Source organism: Melitaea cinxia, chromosome 26 (genome assembly GCF_905220565.1).
Source record: "Melitaea cinxia chromosome 26, ilMelCinx1.1, whole genome shotgun sequence".
NCBI lineage: Eukaryota > Metazoa > Arthropoda > Insecta > Lepidoptera > Nymphalidae > Melitaea > Melitaea cinxia.
This window is the reverse complement of record NC_059419.1, coordinates 6,083,131-6,104,027: the sequence shown is the minus strand read 5'-3', so window position 1 is coordinate 6,104,027 and position 20,897 is coordinate 6,083,131. Positions and strand designations below refer to the sequence as shown.

Sequence of the window (20,897 nt, the reverse complement as noted above, 5' to 3'; positions counted from 1 at the left end):
ACCGTTATAATACATATGTAATATAGTATCTATATTTTTCATTGATGTAATATTATATACGAACGATTTTGTATACAAACAATAAATTACACAGTAAAAGCATCTATCAATTACCAAACAAAATCTTGTAAATATATTTAGCCCAACTAAATTAATTACTATTTAATTTTTTCGGTAATTTCTTAGGTTTATGGAATAAGCTTGTAAGAATTTTTTCCCTACTTTTGTAGTCAAACTACATTTATACCCGAAAACATAAAAATTGTAATTAATTTAGATGACTTGGATATGTAAAGATTTGTGGCGGGCGTATAGATGAGTTTACAATAACATAAACAACAGGAAGCTCAATAGAAGCACAACGGAAATGGCATATAACATCACTTTGTAATTAATATTACAGAAAAAAAAACCTTAGTTAACTAAGACGGTCAATTATTTAATCTAGTGTAAAAATTGTAACTTTTATTAACACGTTACCTACAGACATTATTAATACATCTTTAACAGATTATAATTTATAAAAGTTACATTTAAAAAATACTAAGCCATCTACAATAAGAAACATTTTATTGTGTAAACAATTTCACAATGATTATAAACATTTAGGCTCATTGGGGTCTAAGGGAATAAGATCTAAGTCGTAGGATGATAAATTTGTTTAGATTCATATTTTAATACATAGCTTGTTAATGCTGTTTGATATGAGTTTAGTAAAATTAGTTCAGTCACAAGACCTAAACAAATTTACCAGCATTACGGAAGGTGTGCTATGCACTCTAAACATCTATTAGAAATTCTATTACGTGCGAGGATACTAGACGATCCATTCGATCATTTCTTCTTGACGGTCGAGCTACTCGCGCAACTACTCGACCGTGTCTGAATACCCTCTTTTTTGAGCAAACTAACGCCGAACGCTGGACACTTTTTTCTTAGCGCTTTTATTTTATACAACTTATTCCCTTGCGAATTTCCAGTTTCTTCGAAATTATCTGGAGTTACGTCAGCCGTTATCACTGAGTTAGATATGCAATCCATTGGTTCAGGGGTTTTGGATTTATCCCTTTTTCGTCTAAAGCGGAACGGTGTATCCAAGGAATCCACGGATAAATTCGTGACATTGGTATCACTTGAGGATAAGTCTTGAGAACTTTCTAGACCATTTTTGGGGAGATTTTTCGGAAGTTTCTTACGAGAGCTGGAGTTCGACCTGACGATTAATTTTTTCCTGGAACCGATGGGAACACCATTGGTCGTTGGTTTTGTTTGAACGACCGATTTTAAATTCGGTTCGGATGGAAGGCGATTTTTTCCATTCAAATGACAGTTTTCAGTCAACGCTGATAATGTGGAAGTTACATTACTGAGTGTCGTGACCACTGAAGAGTCATTAGTTGAAATCTTAGAAATCGCTTTTCTGGTGAATGTTTTAACGGGACTTCCAGAATGAGAGTAAGCAAGAGTTGGCCTTGCAAGATTGGCGCGTTGGCCATGAAAGCTACTTTTTCCTGTAAAGTTCGTTTTAACCCCAGTCTTGGCTTGGGCGTTGGCACTTCTAGTTGGCGGAAACGTAGATGTTTTGGCCGCGTAAGATTTTAAAGAAGCGTTCATGATACGCGGTTGGGGCTTTAAATTAGTGTTATTGGCATTCCGAATGTTGTTCGTTGGCATCATGTAATTCAGTTTAGGTGTGAATACGGTTTTAGTTGGCAACATTGGCGTAGCTGTTGTTTTATATTTTCCGATCACCGATGTCACGTTATTTTCTGAGTCTGTTACATTTGCATTCAGAACGTTTGCATTGTCCAACTGAAACGGAAACACGGTTATGTTTAATACAGCCCATTTTCAAGTAATACGATTATAGAGAATTTTGTACTGGAGTATTTCATAATTGTTAATAAATAATTCAAAAAGTACCCGTAAAATCGCGATCAATTAATTTATGTTGGAACACGTGACAAGCTCCGGCTTTAGATAAAAAAAGTGTGTGTGTACTTATGTACGCACGTAAGAAGTTATACTTCATTGGCTAGCTAACTTCACGTTACTAACTTCTTCTTCGTTGACTAGCTAATTTCAGAGTGTCGGTTTCACGTGACGGTGTGCGCGCGCATCGTAAAAATTTACAAAAGAAGTATAACTTCAAAAAGATCAAAATCGGTACAATGTGTAAAAATTTATGACGAGATAAAAAAAAGTCAATTGAGAACCTCCTTCTTTTTTTAAAATCACTTAAAAATTGTCCAATAATGAATATCTTACCTTGTTAGCATTCTTGCTATTAAGTATAGTCTGCAAAGACACCGGTTTTTCTTCTGCTTCCTTAATAGGTTCGGGTGGCAAGTCGCTGTAGATACCGCGAGTGAAAACAGGAAACGATGTTATGTTCAGACGACGTCGGTACGCTTCGCCTAGAGCGTGCATACGGGGCTGAATACTGGGGACAACATATTACTTACGTACATCACTACCAGACATATTTGAATATACAAGACCAAATAAAAAATACATTTAACTTAATGAATTATATTAAATGTGAATTTCTTTAAAATTTTATTTATTTATGAACGTATCGATAGCGTTCATTCTTGCTTGATCCAATTATAGTATTATAATCCTACAAAAGAAGCCAAAGTTAAAATACCCCACATTCTAAACCGAATGTTGATCTAATTTTTAGGCTTATAGCACTTTATATTACATATAGTTATTCCCCGCGGTTTCATACCCGTTAATTTGAGACAAAACACCTTTACCTTTCCTCAGTAAATAGGCTATCCAACACAAAAATATTTTTTTTTTATTCAAAACAGTAGTTCCTGAAAACCAACTTTTTAGCTTTATAATATTAGTATAGATATCATAATGTGTATACGCTAATAATGTATACGCTGTTAAACAAAAATGATGTCAACAATTTTTTTTATGATAGGAACTTATTACTCGTATAACTTTTTTGTAAACTGGCTCATAGCGGATTGTAATTAGTCTCATTGTCTCATTATATACAAACATACTCACTTCTGCGTGCTGTGTAGCTACGGCACTCAAGAATTTAGCCATCCTCTCTCTTCTCGTGGGTGTCGTAAGAGGCGACTAAGGGATAACAAGGTTCCACAACCACCTTGGAACTTAAGAAGCCGACCGATGGCGGGATAACCATCCAAATGCTGGCTTTGAAATACACAGGCCGAAGACGGGCAGCAGCGTCTTCGGTGCGACAAAGCCAGCCCTGCGGTCACCAACCCGCCTGCCCAGCGTGGTGACTATGAGCAAAACACATGAGTTCGCGTTATTTTTGGCGTGAACTTGTGGAGGCCTATGTCCAGCAGTGGACTGTATAGGCTGTAATGATTGATGATACTCACTTCTCAAGAAACCACTGCTGGTGTCCAATAACAGAGCCCGGTCGACACACTCTGAGCCACGCTATCGCTTCCCGTGCTGTAAATCCGTGGTGCTTCATCATGTAACACGCGATCAATGTACCCGTTCTTCCCAGACCAGCTGTAAATAACATATTCTTTAATTGTGCCAGCCTAAAAGTTTAAAAATTGGTGCGAAGAAAGATAAAGTTTTATTCTATTAGAGTAGATTCTGTAGCGACATCTATCGCGCGGCATACAAACTAGAGAAAACTGACGTATCCTACATCGCGCTATCAAAGTTATCATAGTGTTTGAGTATATATACAAGATCCCGACAGCAACCGTTGGGGTGTTAGCCCACCAGACACAAGATCTGTCTGGTCAGAGGATCCTCCCTTTTCGATGGCGGACGTGATTCTTCACATCACGTTCCTCTCGCTACCAAAATTCTATTTAATGTAAATTGTTATAATATTTTTTTATACAACTAGGTTTGCATACAGGTATACGGCTCATCTGATGGCAAGCGATTACCGTAGCTTACAGACATCTGCAACTCAACAAGCATCGCAAGCGCGTTTCCGACTCTAACCCCAATTCCCCAATTCCCCCAGGAGGTCTGGTCTACTTACTCACCATAGATACACAATACTGCTTGAAAGCAGTGTGATCTTCTGCAAAGTCGAGGTACTTCCCCAGCTAGATTGCTTCAGATTTTGAGCAGGTTATTTCCTGCTGCGCTTTACCTCAATATAAGTAGCCGCAAAAAGCTTAAGACACATTACATCTTACGTTGTAATTCTTTAATGTCATATCCTCGTAGGTATCAGAAATAAAAATATTTCATTTACCTTTACAATGTACAGCAACCGCACCTTTAGCTGCTTCAGCTATGCGAATGAATCTATTCACAATCAAATCCGATGGCACTGATCCGTCAACGAAAAACAATTCCCTATGTTCAAACCCATGGCCAGTAAACTGTTTAGCGTCGTACGACTTCTTGTTCAATCGTACTATTGTGGTGACATTGTGTTTCTTGAAATATTCGTGGTAATGTTCTGGACTATGGAGCGGATAGCCGCGATCGAGTCGAGACCTGTGGTGAGGACCGGAAAACGCCAGCATTTTACCCGGTACTATCCAATTGAGATCACCGTTTTCCACTTTCTGTAATCAAATAAGGTATCAAATAGTATTTTGTTTTCACCAATTCTATGGAAGGTTAAGAGGTGTATAATATTATTTTTTATACTTTAGGAGTTAAACAATATATTTATTTAACAGTTTAGCACTCGAACAATATAGATATCCGATATCCACAATTTTATTTATTACAAAACCAAATTACGTTTTTCTCGCTAGCCCTTGTCAAAATTCTCGATCATGCGCTCTGTGCTCTTTCTAGAGCGTTCTCTTAGAAATGACAAAATAGTTTGAATTTAAAAATTGTGAGAGAAATAAGTAATGTCAAATACGCCGTATACTACGGGTATCGTGCGGATATGCTTGTTTATTAAATATATATAAAAAATAATATTTTATAAATTAAATAATAAAAGTTAATATATGTGAAATACAAATAAATATAATATACATAAACAAATAATAAATGCCAGGTAGCCTACACCACCCCCCTCCAGAGACCGTCAAGGGCGATAAAAATCTGGAAAATGAACTCGACGTCCAGAACGAGTTGTATGCTGTTTCTGAACATCTGGCGAAGGTTTTGGTTCGGAATTTGTAGGGTCAGACAGTATAAAGGCCGGCTTAATGCGGTCTATTGATACCGTGACCTCTTTACCTTTTAAAAGTATTTTGAAAACTTTGTCATCCCTTGACAAAACCTTATGGGGGCCTGAATATGCAGGATGGAGAGAACCACGCGATGCGTCTTCACGGAGGAAAATGTGATCGGTGGTAGCTAGTTCTTTATAAACAAAGACTTTCGGGCTACCGTGACGAGAAGCGGGCGAAGGTTTCAATCGTAATGCGATCTGTTTAAGGCGAGCGGAGAAGTCAGAGAGATCCGTTGTACCGCCGTCAGTAGGCTGAAAGAATTCGCCTGGTAATCTTAACGGCTCCCCGTAAACAAGCTCAGCAGATGAGGACTGAAGATCCTCTTTGAAGGCACTACGAGTGCCTAGGAGAACCCATGGCAGAGATTCCGTCCACCTGTCATTAGCATGACAAACGATGGCAGTTTTGAGTTGACGGTGGAATCTTTCCTCCATGCCATTGCACGCTGGATGATACGCAGTAGTGCGCTTATGCTCGAAACCAGCGGTCTTTGAGAGGCACTGAAATAACGCCGACTCAAATTGACGACCACGGTCGGTTATAATTCTAGATGGACAACCGAATCGAGCGATCCACGTTGACAGGAGTGCTTGGGCCACTGTTTCCGCAGTAATATCTGCGATCGGCACTGCTTCCGGCCACCGAGTAAATCGGTCTACCGCCGTTAGACAATACCGATAGCCTTGCGAAAGTGGTAAAGGGCCAATAATGTCAATGTGGATTTGGGTGAAACGAACTTTAGGCAAGGTGTACGTACCGAGAGGTGAAGTAACGTGTCGATTGATCTTGGCTTTCTGACATGCTAGACACGCGCGAGCCCATTCACGGCAGTCTTTGCGTATCCCAGGCCAAGCGAATCGTTCTGCAACGAGTTTTATAGTCGCACTAGCGCCAGGATGACTCAGCGAGTGAAGGCTCTCAAAGACTTGCTTGCGAAAAATCTTGGGTACATAGGGTCTAGAAGTCGATGTACTGACGTCGCAATACAGCGGAACTCGACTTCCAGGTACCGTCAGCTTCTCTAAACGCAGAGATGAACCTGCTGTTAGAAGAGTTTGGAGCTCTGAGTCACACGATTGGGCTTGGGCAATGTTCTCGATACTAACCGGTTTACCTAGTTCTTCAATCCTCGACAAGGTATCGGCAACTACGTTACTCTTGCCAGATATGTGTCGGATATCGGATGTGAATTGAGCTATGAAATCGAGGTGTCTATACTGTCTAGGTGAACAGTTTTTCTTCCTTTCATGGAATGCAAAACTGATCGGCTTATGGTCAGTATAGATGACGAAATGCCGGGCCTCGAGCATAAATCTGAAATATTTTATGCCTTCATATATGCCGAGCAATTCCCTGTCGTATGGTGAATATTTCACCTGTGATGGGCTCAGCTTCCGCGAGAAGAAAGCTAGTGGCTGCCATGCCCCGTTTTTGTACTGTTGCAGGGCTGCACCAATTGCCTTATCGGAGGCATCTGTCACCAAGGCAAGTTTAGCAGTACAGTCGGGGTGTGCTAATAAAGCTGCCTCTGCGAGGCTGTTCTTACATGCGATGAAGGCTTCAAGGGCCTCCCCATTAAGATTAATAGGTTGTGACCCTTTGACAGAACCCGTCAGCAACGCATGTAGTGGAGCCTGGACTGCCGCTGCTTTAGGAAGAAATCTCCTGTAAAAATTGAGCATGCCCCAAAATGCCCTGAGCTGACGTACCGTGGTTGGAGTTGGGAACTCTTTAATCACCTGTACCTTGGATTCCAATGGTTTGGAGCCGTTCTCGGAGATTGAGTAACCTAAAAATTTTACCTCAGGCACACCGAAAACGCATTTTGCCGTATTCACTAGCAAGCCATATTCTCTTAGCTTGGTGAAAACTTGGCGGAGATGGTGTTCGTGCTGCTCCTCATCCTTGGAAAAGACTAAGATGTCATCCAGATAAACAAAGACAAAGTCCAGACCTCTTGTGACTTCGTCTAGAAACCTCTGAAAGGTCTGACCCGCATTCCGGAGTCCGAAGGTCATGAAAGGGAATTCGTATAGACCGAATGGGGTAGTAATCGCGGTCTTCGGAATGTCTGCTGGATCGACAGGTATCTGATTGTATGCCTTCAGTAAGTCGATGGTGCTGAAAATTTTGCAGCCCACAAGATTGTGTGCAAAGTCGTGGATGTGTTTAATCGGATACCTGTCAGGTACAGTTCGGGCATTTAGCATACGGTAGTCACCACAGGGACGCCAACTGTTGTCCTTTTTAGGCGCTAGGTGAAGAGGAGATGCCCAAGGACTCTGTGAAGGTCGAGCCGTCCCATTAGCAAGCATAGCCTCGAACTCCTGTTGAGCAATTTTTAGTTTATCGGGTGCTAATCTACGTGGAGTACAAGATACTGGAGGGCCTGGAGTGGTGCGAATATGGTGTACAGTATTATGTTTAATGTCGCGATATGTACCACTTGGGCGGGTGATTTCGGGAAATTCCTCAAGAATTTTGTGATACCGAGTCTCACCGGTCAAGATTTTGACAGAGGCTATATTAATACAACTAACGACTTTGGCTGTGGATGAAAGTGAAGTTATACAATCTAACAAGCGTTTGTTACGACAATCAACAATGAGACCATAAAAGTTCAAAAAATCTACGCCTATTATAGGTTTTGTTACATCGGCTACAACAAATCGCCAATTAAACAATCTTCGCAAGCCAAAGTCTAGATTAAAGTGTACAAAACCATATGTAGCTATAATAGAACCATTTGCAGCACACAGATTGTAGTTCGTTTTGGCACGACGATATCGAAGAAGGGACCGAGGGTAGACACTTAGATCGCTTCCTGTGTCGATCAAAAACTGCACCTTCGAAGCTCGATCCGTGAGAAATAGGCGACCAGTAGCAAAGGATGGGCAGTCAGCAGTCGCCATTATTGACTGCCCCTGGCGTTTCCCTCCTTGAAGTCGCAGGGTTTTACGCATTTGCTGGCTTTCACTCCAAACTTCCAGTGGTACCAGCAAAGTGGGTACTTCCTGAAGTTTGACTGCGATCGTTTAGACCTGGATGCAGATCTGCGCTGAGATGATCTTGCGGGTCTGGTACTGGATCTACTTCTTTCCGACGCTAGTTGCTGGAACTGTCTCCGAAGTTCGGCGACTTCTCTTGCAAGTGCTTCAACGGCTGAGCTGGAACTGGCTTGGGGTTGGCTCGCAGACGCCACCATGGGTGACGGAGTAGCTAACTCGTGGATACGATCAGCTAAATCTGCCAGATCGTCGATGCAGGTTGAAGATGGTTGGCCTGCGAGCACTGTCTGGATTCCGTGCGAGAGACGACTAACCCAAATGGTCCGTAGGAAGTCATCAGGAACATTGGCACCAGCAAGGCTCTTCAAGTGGCGCAAAAATTGAGAGGGCTTACGGTCTCCAAGCTCCTCGTGCATCAAAAGCTGCTTAATTTTCTTTTCCTTAGATGACGCTAGCCGCTTAATCAGCTCGGTCTTCAGCTTTAAAAATTTGTTAGTAGGTGGTGGACTAATAATAATATCCTTTACCTCTCTGGAAATTTCGTTGTCAAGCTGGCCTACTACATAATAAAATTTTGTAGCATCTCTTGTGATCCTAGAAATTGTGAACTGCCCTTCTACTTGCGCAAACCAAAGCTCAGATTCCTCCGGGCAGAACGGGGGGAGTCTAGCGCCAACTTTAAAAATTTCAATATCATTATCGATAGATTTTTCTGTCGGCGCGGTACCGCTACACGCATCTTGATATTCATTATCCATCGTTCAAAAGCGGGGTCACCAGTTTAGGAGTTAAACAATATATTTATTTAACAGTTTAGCACTCGAACAATATAGATATCCGATATCCACAATTTTATTTATTACAAAACCAAATTACGTTTTTCTCGCTAGCCCTTGTCAAAATTCTCGATCATGCGCTCTGTGCTCTTTCTAGAGCGTTCTCTTAGAAATGACAAAATAGTTTGAATTTAAAAATTGTGAGAGAAATAAGTAATGTCAAATACGCCGTATACTACGGGTATCGTGCGGATATGCTTGTTTATTAAATATATATAAAAAATAATATTTTATAAATTAAATAATAAAAGTTAATATATGTGAAATACAAATAAATATAATATACATAAACAAATAATAAATGCCAGGTAGCCTACAATACTTTTTATGATTAAAAGACGATAAATATTACACTTTTTAACTAACATACCTCATAAAACAAATACTGCTCAGCATCGAAGTGTTCGAAATCAAAGAACTTAGCGTCATGGGCCACTTTTATTCCATGTAACACGTCCAATAGGGATATGTCAAAGAGAGGAGGTCCGCCGGACGCGTCTCGGAAGCTCAGGAGCGACCACGAACCTTCTGTTAGCTGCTTGTAAACTGCTGCTGGGGACCCGCCTAAGTATATTATCTAGAGCAAAATAACCACGTCTATTATAATTATAATGTATTATTTTTATGAATTTTATGATTTTTTTTGTGTGATTATTTAATTAGTTAGACTTAAAATTATTAATTTTTTTTACTGATTTTATTGAATTGATTAAATTATTTGTTAAATTTAATGTTATTTGTATACAAAAATGTGTAGATAGAGGTAGAATTTGTGATCATCTTAACTAACGCATTGGGTTTCACCGTAATGTTAGTTTTAAGTTTTTTTATGCATTAATAAATAAAATAATAATTATTATTTTTTTTATGTCACTAGGTCTGCAAACAAGCGTACGGCTCACCTGATGGTAAGCGATTACCGTAGCTTATAGACACCTGCAACACCAAAAACATCGCAAGCGCGTTGCCGACCCAATCCCCAATCCCCCCAGGAGCTCTGGTCACCTTACTCACCAACAGGAACACAATACTGCTTGAAAACAGTATTATTTTGCTGTGATCTTCTGTAAGGTCGGGCTGCTCTATATTTTGAACAGGAAATTCCTGCTGTGCCCTACCAGCCTACCTATTTATATATGTATTATTAGTATGCTTATCGAAAAATAAAATGTAGCTATACCAGTCGGCTGTTACATATAACACAAGCATTAAGTTGCTTACTTTAGGAACAGACGACCGTGTGTGTATCGTGTAGATATTTATTTACTTATTCAGAATAATTAACAGATACATAAGAAGATTTGAGCCGAAATACATTTAATTTGATAACTAACCTTAATAAATAATAACACTTTATTTTTTAGAGCCATTTTAATTTGTGCCAATGTTAAGTGATATTGAAATTGATAGAAGGGAAAATAATTACGTAATTTCATAAAAAGTTGAGAATGAAAATTTCATCACTATTTTTTTCATCACTCCAATTTTAATTAATTAAATTCGATATAATTGTTCATTAGTTGATGGCTGTCCATTATTATAATTATGATGAAATAGGATTTGAAACTACGTACCAAAATAATAATTTAAAAAGTAGCTATGTGCGGAGTTCTCGTTTCAATAGTATGTCCATTACAAATGGATATTTTTTAGCTTTAATTAACTAAATTTGTTTGGACAAAGAATTTCCGTTTTTTTTTTAAACTTTGGATAAAAATTCACACCCGAACAAAAACACTCTTCGTCGGGCAAAAACTAGCTAAGCTAAATATAGGACCTTTTTATAGCCTTTTTCCAGATCACAATTTTTCTTTTTCTACTTCTAAAGTGGGTAGATACTCTGGAGGTTGAAGCCTTGTAAGGCGTTAGGTAATTTTTATTTTATGACACAATATCTTTAAAATAATCATAAAAAATAAAAATAATATACAGCACAATATAGACAAATACATTTTTCAAGTGGGTGTGGATGGCCGTCAAATAGCGAAAACTTTATTCCAAACACTTTTGAGGCCGATTTCGATAAAAATAAAACTGCCTCATAAGATTTTTGGGTAATTCCTATTTATGATATTAATTTATTAAAAAACAAACACACAAACTATGCCCAATCAAAAAGAGTTGCTTAAGAAATGATTAATTTTGAAAAGTAAAGAACTAATTTAATAAAATAGTAGGTAGTGAGTTTTGATTACAATTCTGTTTCTCCAAAGTATCCATTGTAATGTTGTAAATAATAATAAATAATAATAATAATGTAATAATGTTTATTATTAATTTTAATTATTATCCATGCTAATCTTAATGGAAACACATTGAAAAGATTATTATTAATAAAATTCTACTTTTGAGAGTTTATTCATAACAACATCGTTTCTAGTAAAAGTTTTTGGATGCAATCATCATCATTACAGCCTATACAGTCCACTGCTGGACATAGGCCTCCACAAGTTTACGCCAAAAATAACGTGAACTCATGTGTTTTGCCCATAGTCACCACGCTGGGCAGGCGGGTCGGTGACCGCAGGGCTGGCTTTGTCGCACCGAAGACGCTATGAAGATGCTGGATGCAATGCTCAATTAAAAAATTGAAGAAAAAAAAAATACTAGACATTGCAATTAAGCAACTGTACTAGCATAGAAGTTGCAATATTTAAACAAAAAGTTTTTAATTTCGTTTTATCTCTTGTTTTATTTATAAACTAGCTGTGCCCGCGACTTCGTACGCGTGGAATTTAACAAAAAAGTTATTGTTCAGTTTGCAGAGTCATAAAATAAATCATCATCATCATAATCATCATTACAACCTATACAGTCCACTGCTGGACATAGGCCTCCACAAGTTTACGCCAAAAATAATGTGAACTCATGTGTTTTGCCCATAGTCACCACGCTGGGCAGGCGGGTTGGTGACCGCAGTACAGGCTTTGTCGCACCGAAGACGCTGCTGCCCGTCTTCGGCCTGTGTATTTCAAAGCCAGCAGTTGGATGGTTATCCCGCCATCGGTCGGCTTCTTAAGTTCCAAGGTGGTTGTGGAACCTTGTTATCCCTTAGTCGCCTCTTACGACACCCACGGGAAGAAAGGGGGTGGCTAAATTCTTTAGTGCCGTAACCACACAGCACAATAAAACAAATAATTTTCTAAAATAAAAGTAGCCCAAGTTACTCTTTGGTTTATCAGCTATCTACCAGTGTCCCGTCAAAATCGGTCCAGCCGTTTCAGAGAGAAGTCGGAACAAACAGACAGACAGAGAGACAAAAATTGTAAAAAAATGTTATTTTAGTATATGTACCGTGTTAAATGGATATGGATGTATATCCACATGCATTTAGTAAAAAGCGGTTATTGTAATATTACAAACAGACACTCCAATTTTATTTATTTGTATAGACTAAATCTGAAATAAAATTTCAATCAGGGAGAATATCTAAATAAATAGCTTAAAAAAAATCTTAGAGAAAACCAAGTTTTAATATTTCGTTTTTATACTTAGCAAGGTCGGAAACAGTGTTCAAACACACTCGTAATAGAATTAACGACTTTGAAAAATAGACGGTGAAATCCAACACCCGTTATACCTTATTACTAAGAATAGTACACTACAAAAATTATACTGTTCTATAGGCATAATGAAGCCCAGGACAGTGCAAGACTACATGTAAATATATTTTATTTCATTTTTGGCTATAATAAAATTATCAAAAAATGTAGGTCACAAGAATGCTTTGAGCACCTTTCGAAATTGTACGTACTTTAAGATATGTCGTGGGTACTCCTACGTCTAATGAAATGTATAGGCTGTGAAAATTGCATTTTCCATGGCCAAAAGTCCATAAGATGTCTCTTTTGTAAGATTCACAAATATAAGCACTTTAAACCAAACCAGTAAACCAAGGCGACGTTTTAGCTTATCGATAAAAGAGCCTTCCGGTGCACACTAGATTTATGAGATTATGTTTCGCTAGTGTGCGTCTTTGTACTTCGTTGTATTTTTAAAATTATAGTTTGTTTAGTATGACACATGGGCTATTGTATTATATTTTACATAAAATATGTATTCCTTATAAGAATAAAATTATAGATTGGTTTAAGAATAGTAACGAACATATTTAAAAAAGTAATTATTGTAGTATTCCGTTTTAGTGAGAGATCAAAAGTATTTTTACAATGATATACTGCGTAGTATATATAATTTTGGTATAAATTTAAAAATATAGTAAAATTTAAGACTAAAGCTGGCGTTAAATAAATATATATAAATGGGAAGTGAACTTACAGAATTAATCTACATCAATAAAGCTGTTTCTTAAAGCTTTTCCGCATGAAATCAGCTCAACTTTATTCCCGTTGGATTGACATATACAGATTATAATATTTTATTGATATAAATTTCATAAAACGACTCTGTATTTCAATCATTTGCAACAGCATATCTGTTTCAGCACAATTGCGATCACGTGAGAATAAACGTGCAATGATCATCGAGCAAATTATACAACGTTCGTCCGTACCTGATAGCTTCCGATGAGGTAAGCGGCGTTGAGTCTGAGCGTCTCGTTGTTACTAGTGTAAAACACAATTTTTTTCTTTGGATTATTATCCAATTCATCGTTGAGGCGGTTGCAGAATTGGTACAGATGGCAGAGGTGGTAGGGACCGAAGTCGAAGTAAAAGCTTTCGTAGACGATGTCATCCTCGATGTGGAAGTACTTGCTGTTTCTGGTGGGTTTCGGCTTGTATCCCGTTTTGAGGGTTGCAAAGTATAACCTGTCTAAAAGAAATAGTATAATTGTTTAAGAAATGCAAAATATTTTTATCCTCAAAGTAACATTTAGACCAACATTATCTAATCCAATTTTTACGCTGCCAGTGCTTGTCTGAATGTCATTTAATTATTCAAATAGGTCTTACATGAAACGAAATAATGGTTAAGTTCACAAAGGTAGTTATCACGCACGAGTTCTGGTATCATGTTTTTGAAATATTAGGAGTTCTTTTAAATACAATTTAAAAGTTTGCCAGAAATAGATTTCATCGCATGCGAGTGGGTTGTTGGGTCTTAATATCAGCTCCGCTTCGCGATATTGAATTTTCGCTATTCAAAAAGATTGACTTTTGATAGGTTTTACGTAATTACTCGTAAGTATCTATATATATTAACACTATAGCTAAAGTATTACTTAAAGTATATAATAAAGTATGTAATAAGTTTTCGCAAGAATTTTTGATAGAAAAGAAGGGAAAATCAAATCGGTAAATATAAGGATTTATCGTATCACGGATCCAGGGCCTTATCGTTATTCGGGTTTTACTTGTAGCGGATCAAAGGTTTATTATTAACACGAAAGTTAAATAAGTAATCTCGTACTTGATATTATAATCTCGTATTTTCTGAGAAATTACATTTTTTTATGTATATTCCTGAATACGCAGTGAATTCAGAGCCAATCTGGATTCGATCTGCTGCTGGGACGTATATCTGTTATCGTAGTTCCTACAGGACGCAACACTGAAGTATTACTTTTTCATTCGAAACACTATCAAATTTTCAATAGAGTTTTGGCCTTGTTTCTTTTAGAAGAAATAAGGGCAACATACGATACTTTCGCAACTACTAAACGTAACCTAATTCTTTTCACAAAATATAATTTTGGAGTCAAAAACGTATATAATGAGCGTAGCTTTATAGCTTTACAAATATTATATATTCGTATAAAGTTTTTATATTCATATAATTTATTCTTATTCATGTCCTTTTTCTAAAGGTTGTCTGGAAGAGATCGCTCTTTAGCGATAAGACCGCCTTTTGTACATTTCTTTTTTTTGTTATTATTATTATTTCTCGCTTGTTTCTTTTTCTTTTATGTTATTTGTATTGTATTTGGTTGTACAATAAAGTATATTTGTATTGTATTGTATTGTAATTATTTATCCGATATTTAGTAGGTATCAGATAACTAAAAAGTCGATACAAAGATGGTACGATATTATCTGGATAACTTCCAATATTTATTGGAATTGTTAAAGAGTGATTCGAATATTTCTGAATGCTGAAAAAAGATAAATTACTTAACTGGCTCATTGAAACTGATTTTTATTTGGGCTCCGAAACTGACATTACGAGCTCATAAAATATCTAAATGAAAGTAGTTAATTAAAATACAGCATACACATTTTGTGTAATTAAATGACTCTGTCCCCTTGAATAATGCAATAATGAGACAATATTTGTGTCAAGTTTTGTTTGGTAATTAGTGCAGAAAGAGCTCGTTGGACAGGCACATAGAGAACATTCACAATAGACAAATCTCGCAACTTCACTTACGTGTAACTTGTTCATTTGTGAGCGATTATATTTATGACTATTTTAATATATTTTTTAGCTCCTTGATGTGTAACTTATTAATTAAAAATTGGAATTTTAATGGGATGGGTATGTATGGAAATAATTACGTACGAACCATACAAAGAAAAGAAACAGACGGTTTAAGACTTATAACAGTAGTATAAGAAAACTTTTACAAAACTAGTAAATAAAATCTCCTATAAACGTTCTTTAAAAGTAATATACCATATGGTAATTACTATTACATTACAGCATAATTTTTACGTAAGTATTAAAACGTCTAATTAGCTAAAAATATTTTACTTATTACTTTATGTATTTTAAACATTATAATTAAAACGAATTCGTCGTTCTTTTATTAATAAATTTATTATAAGTCTAAACTTTAATAACTAATAAACACTTTTTCATAAAATATGCGTAATTAAAACTCATGAAAAAGATTGTAAAGTGTAATAATAATTTTTATAGAAAAAGCAAAATCTACTTTTTCCTTCAAATATCCGAAAAGTAATTTTAAACGTTAAACAAACGAATAAATTATGAAAATATTGTTGTCAAATTTACTTTCTGCGGATATTGATTTTAAAACACATTTTAAAATTTTAATATAGCAAGTACACCCCCAGTATACACACGAATCTTATGTTCCTAGAAATGCCTCGTAATTGCTGTTACACTACAGACGCTGCTAATATATGATAATGAAAAACTTTTATATATATTTTTAATTGAAACTTAACATGCAATAGGTTTCACGCGCGTTTATGATTGCTGCTCTACTTATATAGAATATAAAAATTTCATCACAAAAATAATTTTTCAAATCAAACTTGTAGCACATGGAACAAGCGGATTTAAACTGTTTCTTATATATAAATGAATTGCCGAATGTACCTGTAACGCGCATAGCTTCCTAACGACTGCAACGAATTGTTTGTTTTTTAACCGACTTCCAAAAAGGAGGAGGTTCTCAATTCGATTGTATTTTTTTTTTTTTTTTTTTTTTTTTTTTTTTTTTTTTTTTTATGTATGTTACATCAGAACTTTTGACTGGGTGGAGCGATTTCGACAAATTTTCTTTTAATCGAAAGGTAGTGTGTGCCAATTGGTCCCATTTAAATTTATTTGAGATCTAACAACTACTTTTCGAGTTATATCTAATAATGCGTTTTTACTTGACGCTTTTTTCGTCGACCTACGTTGTATTATACCGCATAACTTTCTACTGGATGTACCGATTTTGATAATTCTTTTTTTGTTGGAAAGAAGATATTCTTAGTTTAGTACCATGATAAGGAAACCAGGATCTGATGATGGGATCCCAGAGAAATTGAAGGAACTTCTTGAAAATCCGCAATAACTTTTTACTGGGTGTACCGATTTTAATAATTTTTAATATAATCGAAAGCTGATGTTTGTCATGTGGTCACATATAAATTTTATTGAGATCTGATAACTACTTTTTGAGTAATCTTTGATAACGCGCAGTTACTTGACTATTTTTTCGTCGATCTACGTTGTACTACTCGTCGATGTAATTGAAGTCGGTTTTTTTTCGTTTGCGAGCAAACACAATTATTGCGTTCGTTATTATCGAGACAAGGTATTGAAAAAAAAGAAGAAATAGTAAGAAGATAAAAAATAGATAAATTCACAAAAAAAAAAAAAATATGATACGCTTAATACACAATTTAGAAGTTAATAATTGCTTAATTTGTTAAAACTGATGATCCAAATTATATGTTAAGTAAATATAGATTTTGTGATTCAACGAATTATCGAAGTAATCAATCAACTGAGCTCCAATTAATAGCTAATTACGATGGCGCACAATAAGAAAACAAGTTCGCCCCCGCCTTCAAGTAGATTGCATTTAAGTGGCTATAATTACTTCGAGACAGAGATTAGTGCTTTACCTGCATAGACTTTTATATTGTAGAGTCCAAGTTATGAGCGGTACCTATAACTCAACTACATTGGTATTTTTTACACAAGACATAAAAGCACAAAAGCAGTCGTATGCTCTTTTGAGAGGACCTCACGTGACCGTGAAATATCTGACACTAAACATTATTTTAGATTGAGTTAAAATGCTGGAACAACGCTTTATTTGAGGGAAAAACGCTAAATTATTAACTTAATTATTTTTCTACAATGATCACGCTCGGATTCCCTTCGATGTGTCACACTGTCCCTTTAGGCTATAAGGAACGGGGAGAGGCTTTGGTGAGTGACTGACATTGATTAATTGATTCAGCCTAAAACAACCAGCTGGGCTTAGGTCTTCTCCTTGCAGTAGAATAGTCGGTTAATCAACCGCATTGCGAGTTAGTGGATACACTACCTACTATAAGCTGATACATATATGATATAATTATGTCTTTGTATTATTAATAGTTATCCTGACTTTAAAAATTATTTCAATGTCATTGTTACTATGATTTATTTTTTGATATTAAAGGGGAATGCCCATAGGTGGTTTCCTCCTTCCACGTCGTTGTGCCTAAACCAAATTAATATTAAAAACTAAGTTTTTAATTTTCACTACCCATTGTAAAATACTTAGCCATAACTTCGACGGATAAGAATCCACATATTAAGCAGTAATTTATTCATTTCCGTTTTACTCGCAATTCCCAAGTATTTTTTGTTATTGACATTTGAATCCTCAGTATTGCAATTTTCGTACGAGCGAATCGACTCACCAAAATATAATCGATACACTTATATTTAGTTTATTAAAATATCGAATTGGCAGTTCATAATAACATGTTAAATAATAAAGAAAATCAATTTTTATTTGATAATAATATGAGTTTATTTGATTAATCTATCTGAAAGTATCCTGTTTTAGTGTTTTGTCAATCATAATCGATTAATCGATAATCGATCTACAACTGGCAATAATGCGATATTCACTTAAAAGATATCAAATAAGTCAAATGTGTAACTATTTCGTTTTACTGACGTACCTACTTTCGTGCTAATAAGTTCGTTTGTTATTGTGTCAGAGCTTTTTATTGTTTTCTTTCTATTTTCTTTGTCGAGTTGAGCTTCGTGTTCCTCCTAGAACTATAGAAATTGAAAATATATTTGAGACAGAGACTCTTTACTTTCGGTGTGTTTGTGAACCAAACCTATACCTATCTACGACAATGGATGTTACTCGCCGGTGTATCAATTGCTCTATGAGATTGGCACACCAGCGCTGGCGCATGGTGGAAGATGCAACAGAGCCTATGGTGAATATTCTTCGTGTCTGGATATCACCAACGCCGGTAAGTTAAAAGTATTAACATATTTTTATAACCTATTCAGCCTCGCAATTATTAAAAAACTCGTAGACTTTATGACTGAGGCAACTATTTCATTAGAAGAGGGAACTGAAACTATTAATTGGAGTTTACAAAGCCTTTATATTACAATATGGCGCATGCTTAGTCCTGTATTTATTTTGGACATAGTAAAAAACACTGATAATTATGCTGGGCTCCAATCCATCCAATTAATATCAGTGAGGTAGGTATTTATATGTAATAAGCTTAGTAGCTAAAAATAAACTAAGTATTAAGAATATTAATTTCTTTGTAGGTTTCTTCTGATAATAGAATATGCTTGGAGTGCTTTGGAATGCTACAACAAGTACCCGATGGTGTACCAGCCCAATCGCCCATGTCTGGACATAGAAATGTGTGCTTTGCTTGTGGTATATCTATTCTGCGGGCCCGCACTCATCTTGTTCATCCAGACTGCCCAGAAAGGAATGTTATAATTAGTTGGACATTTCCTCATTTGGTACATATTATTTTTTGTGTATTTTTTTTACTATGATTATATGTGATTTTTTAAAACTTACATTCAGTCTCCTTAATATCAACAACAATAAACAAGCATACAGCCCACCTGATGGAAAGTAGTCACCATAGCCTATGGACACTTGCAATACCAGAGGCATCACAGACGCATTGCCGACCCCATAATAATCTTTTCACACCCTTTTTAAACAACTTTGTTTAGTGAAAAATGTACTCTTTATGATTATCAAAGCATACCCATACATATTAAGATAAGATTTTTAGAAAATATTAGTTGTTCTAGTAATTTTTATAAATATATTGCTTAACAAATATTTTAATTTCAGGTTTCTCATCTGAATAGAGTTTGTACTGCATGCTGGCTTGCTGCTAGGAGAAATGTTCAAAAACAAACGCGGCAAGATGCCAATAGACCTATTGAAGCCTTCAATGAGGAAACTGATAACAGAGAACCACCACATATGCCTGTGACGCCTCCACTTCCACATATTTCGGTCCCACAACGTCAAGAAACTGCTAGAATAATATCACAAACTTATTCACGTGTTGCAGCAACCTCAAGACATTGTATATTTTCAGGATGTGAAAATGTTGAACGTTTATTGGTACCAACTGGAGTGAAGGAAATGTTATTATGTCGCTATAGATTATACATTCCATCTTCTGCTCGTTTATGCAGATACCATTTAGAAAATGATTGTTGGGAGCAGTTACAATCTAATATTAGGGATTTTACTGCATCACAGATGGATTACATGCTGAATATGATGGAGAGAATTAATTTAAGAACGTTGGATTTCAATAACATAAATATGATGCCACCCAATCTCTGCCAGTATTGGCTTGGAGTTACAGCTGCTCAGTTCCATGAACTTTTAGCAGAAATGCCTAGTCTGCACAATGAAGTGCCTTCTGCAAGTGTGGCATTAAGTATTTATTTGGCCAAATTGCGTACCGGTGATAGCAATGAAAGACTCAGTTCTTTATTTGAAATGCTCCGAAGCACATTAGAAAGAAATATGAATAAGGCAAGAAACTGCATGAGCCAACAGATGGTTCCTTTACATTTAGGCCTTAATCACATGACAGTGGAAGAAGTTGCAGCTAGGAATAAAACAATTCCAGAAGGACTGTTTGGGAATCCTAATCCTTCTTCAGAAATGAGACCCGCTATTGTAATATGTGATGCTACATATGTGTACGTACAAAGCAGTAGCAACTATTTATTTCAAAAAGAGTCCTTCAGCTTACATAAACATCTTAATTTGGTGAAGCCGTTCATGATAGTTTGTTGTGATGGCCATATCCTTGATTGTTTAGGTCCATATAGAGCGACAGTGAATGATGCTACCATTATGAGTAATGAATTTAGAAATAGTAATGGTGAAATGAGAAGATATTTTAGAGAGGGGGATATTTTTATTTTAGATAGAGGTTTCAGGGATGTAATACCTGAACTGATAGAATATGGCTATCAAGCTCATATGCCTGAGTCTTTATCAGAAGGCGAGCATCAACTTCAACACAACAAGCAAATAAGTCGAGATATGTAACAATGTGTAGGTGGGTGGTTGAAGTGGTCAATGGTCGTCTCAAACGCGACTTCAAACTGTTTCGCCAAGAGTTTTTTAATAAAGCTGCTAAGCATTTAATGATCGATTTTCGGAACGGCTGTGCCTTAACAAATAAATTGCACCCACTTATTGAAGACAT

The 20,897-nt window shown here is 36.2% G+C and overlaps 1 protein-coding gene across 1 annotated transcript in view; it reads right to left on the bottom strand.

Annotated features, from left to right (window-relative positions):
- Window positions 1–553: 553 nt before the first annotated feature.
- Window positions 554–20,897, bottom strand: part of LOC123666563 (tyrosine-protein phosphatase CDC14 homolog) — a 38,904-nt gene continuing 18,560 nt past the window's right edge. Inside the window, exons 3-8 of the mRNA XM_045600671.1 lie at window positions 13,532–13,791; window positions 9,389–9,595; window positions 4,226–4,544; window positions 3,375–3,513; window positions 2,269–2,443; window positions 554–1,812 (exon numbers count right to left, since the gene is read on the bottom strand). Coding sequence (XP_045456627.1) covers window positions 835–1,812; window positions 2,269–2,443; window positions 3,375–3,513; window positions 4,226–4,544; window positions 9,389–9,595; window positions 13,532–13,791 — 2,078 coding nt within the window. The 3' untranslated portion in view covers window positions 554–834. The remainder of the gene's footprint in view (window positions 1,813–2,268; window positions 2,444–3,374; window positions 3,514–4,225; window positions 4,545–9,388; window positions 9,596–13,531; window positions 13,792–20,897) is intronic.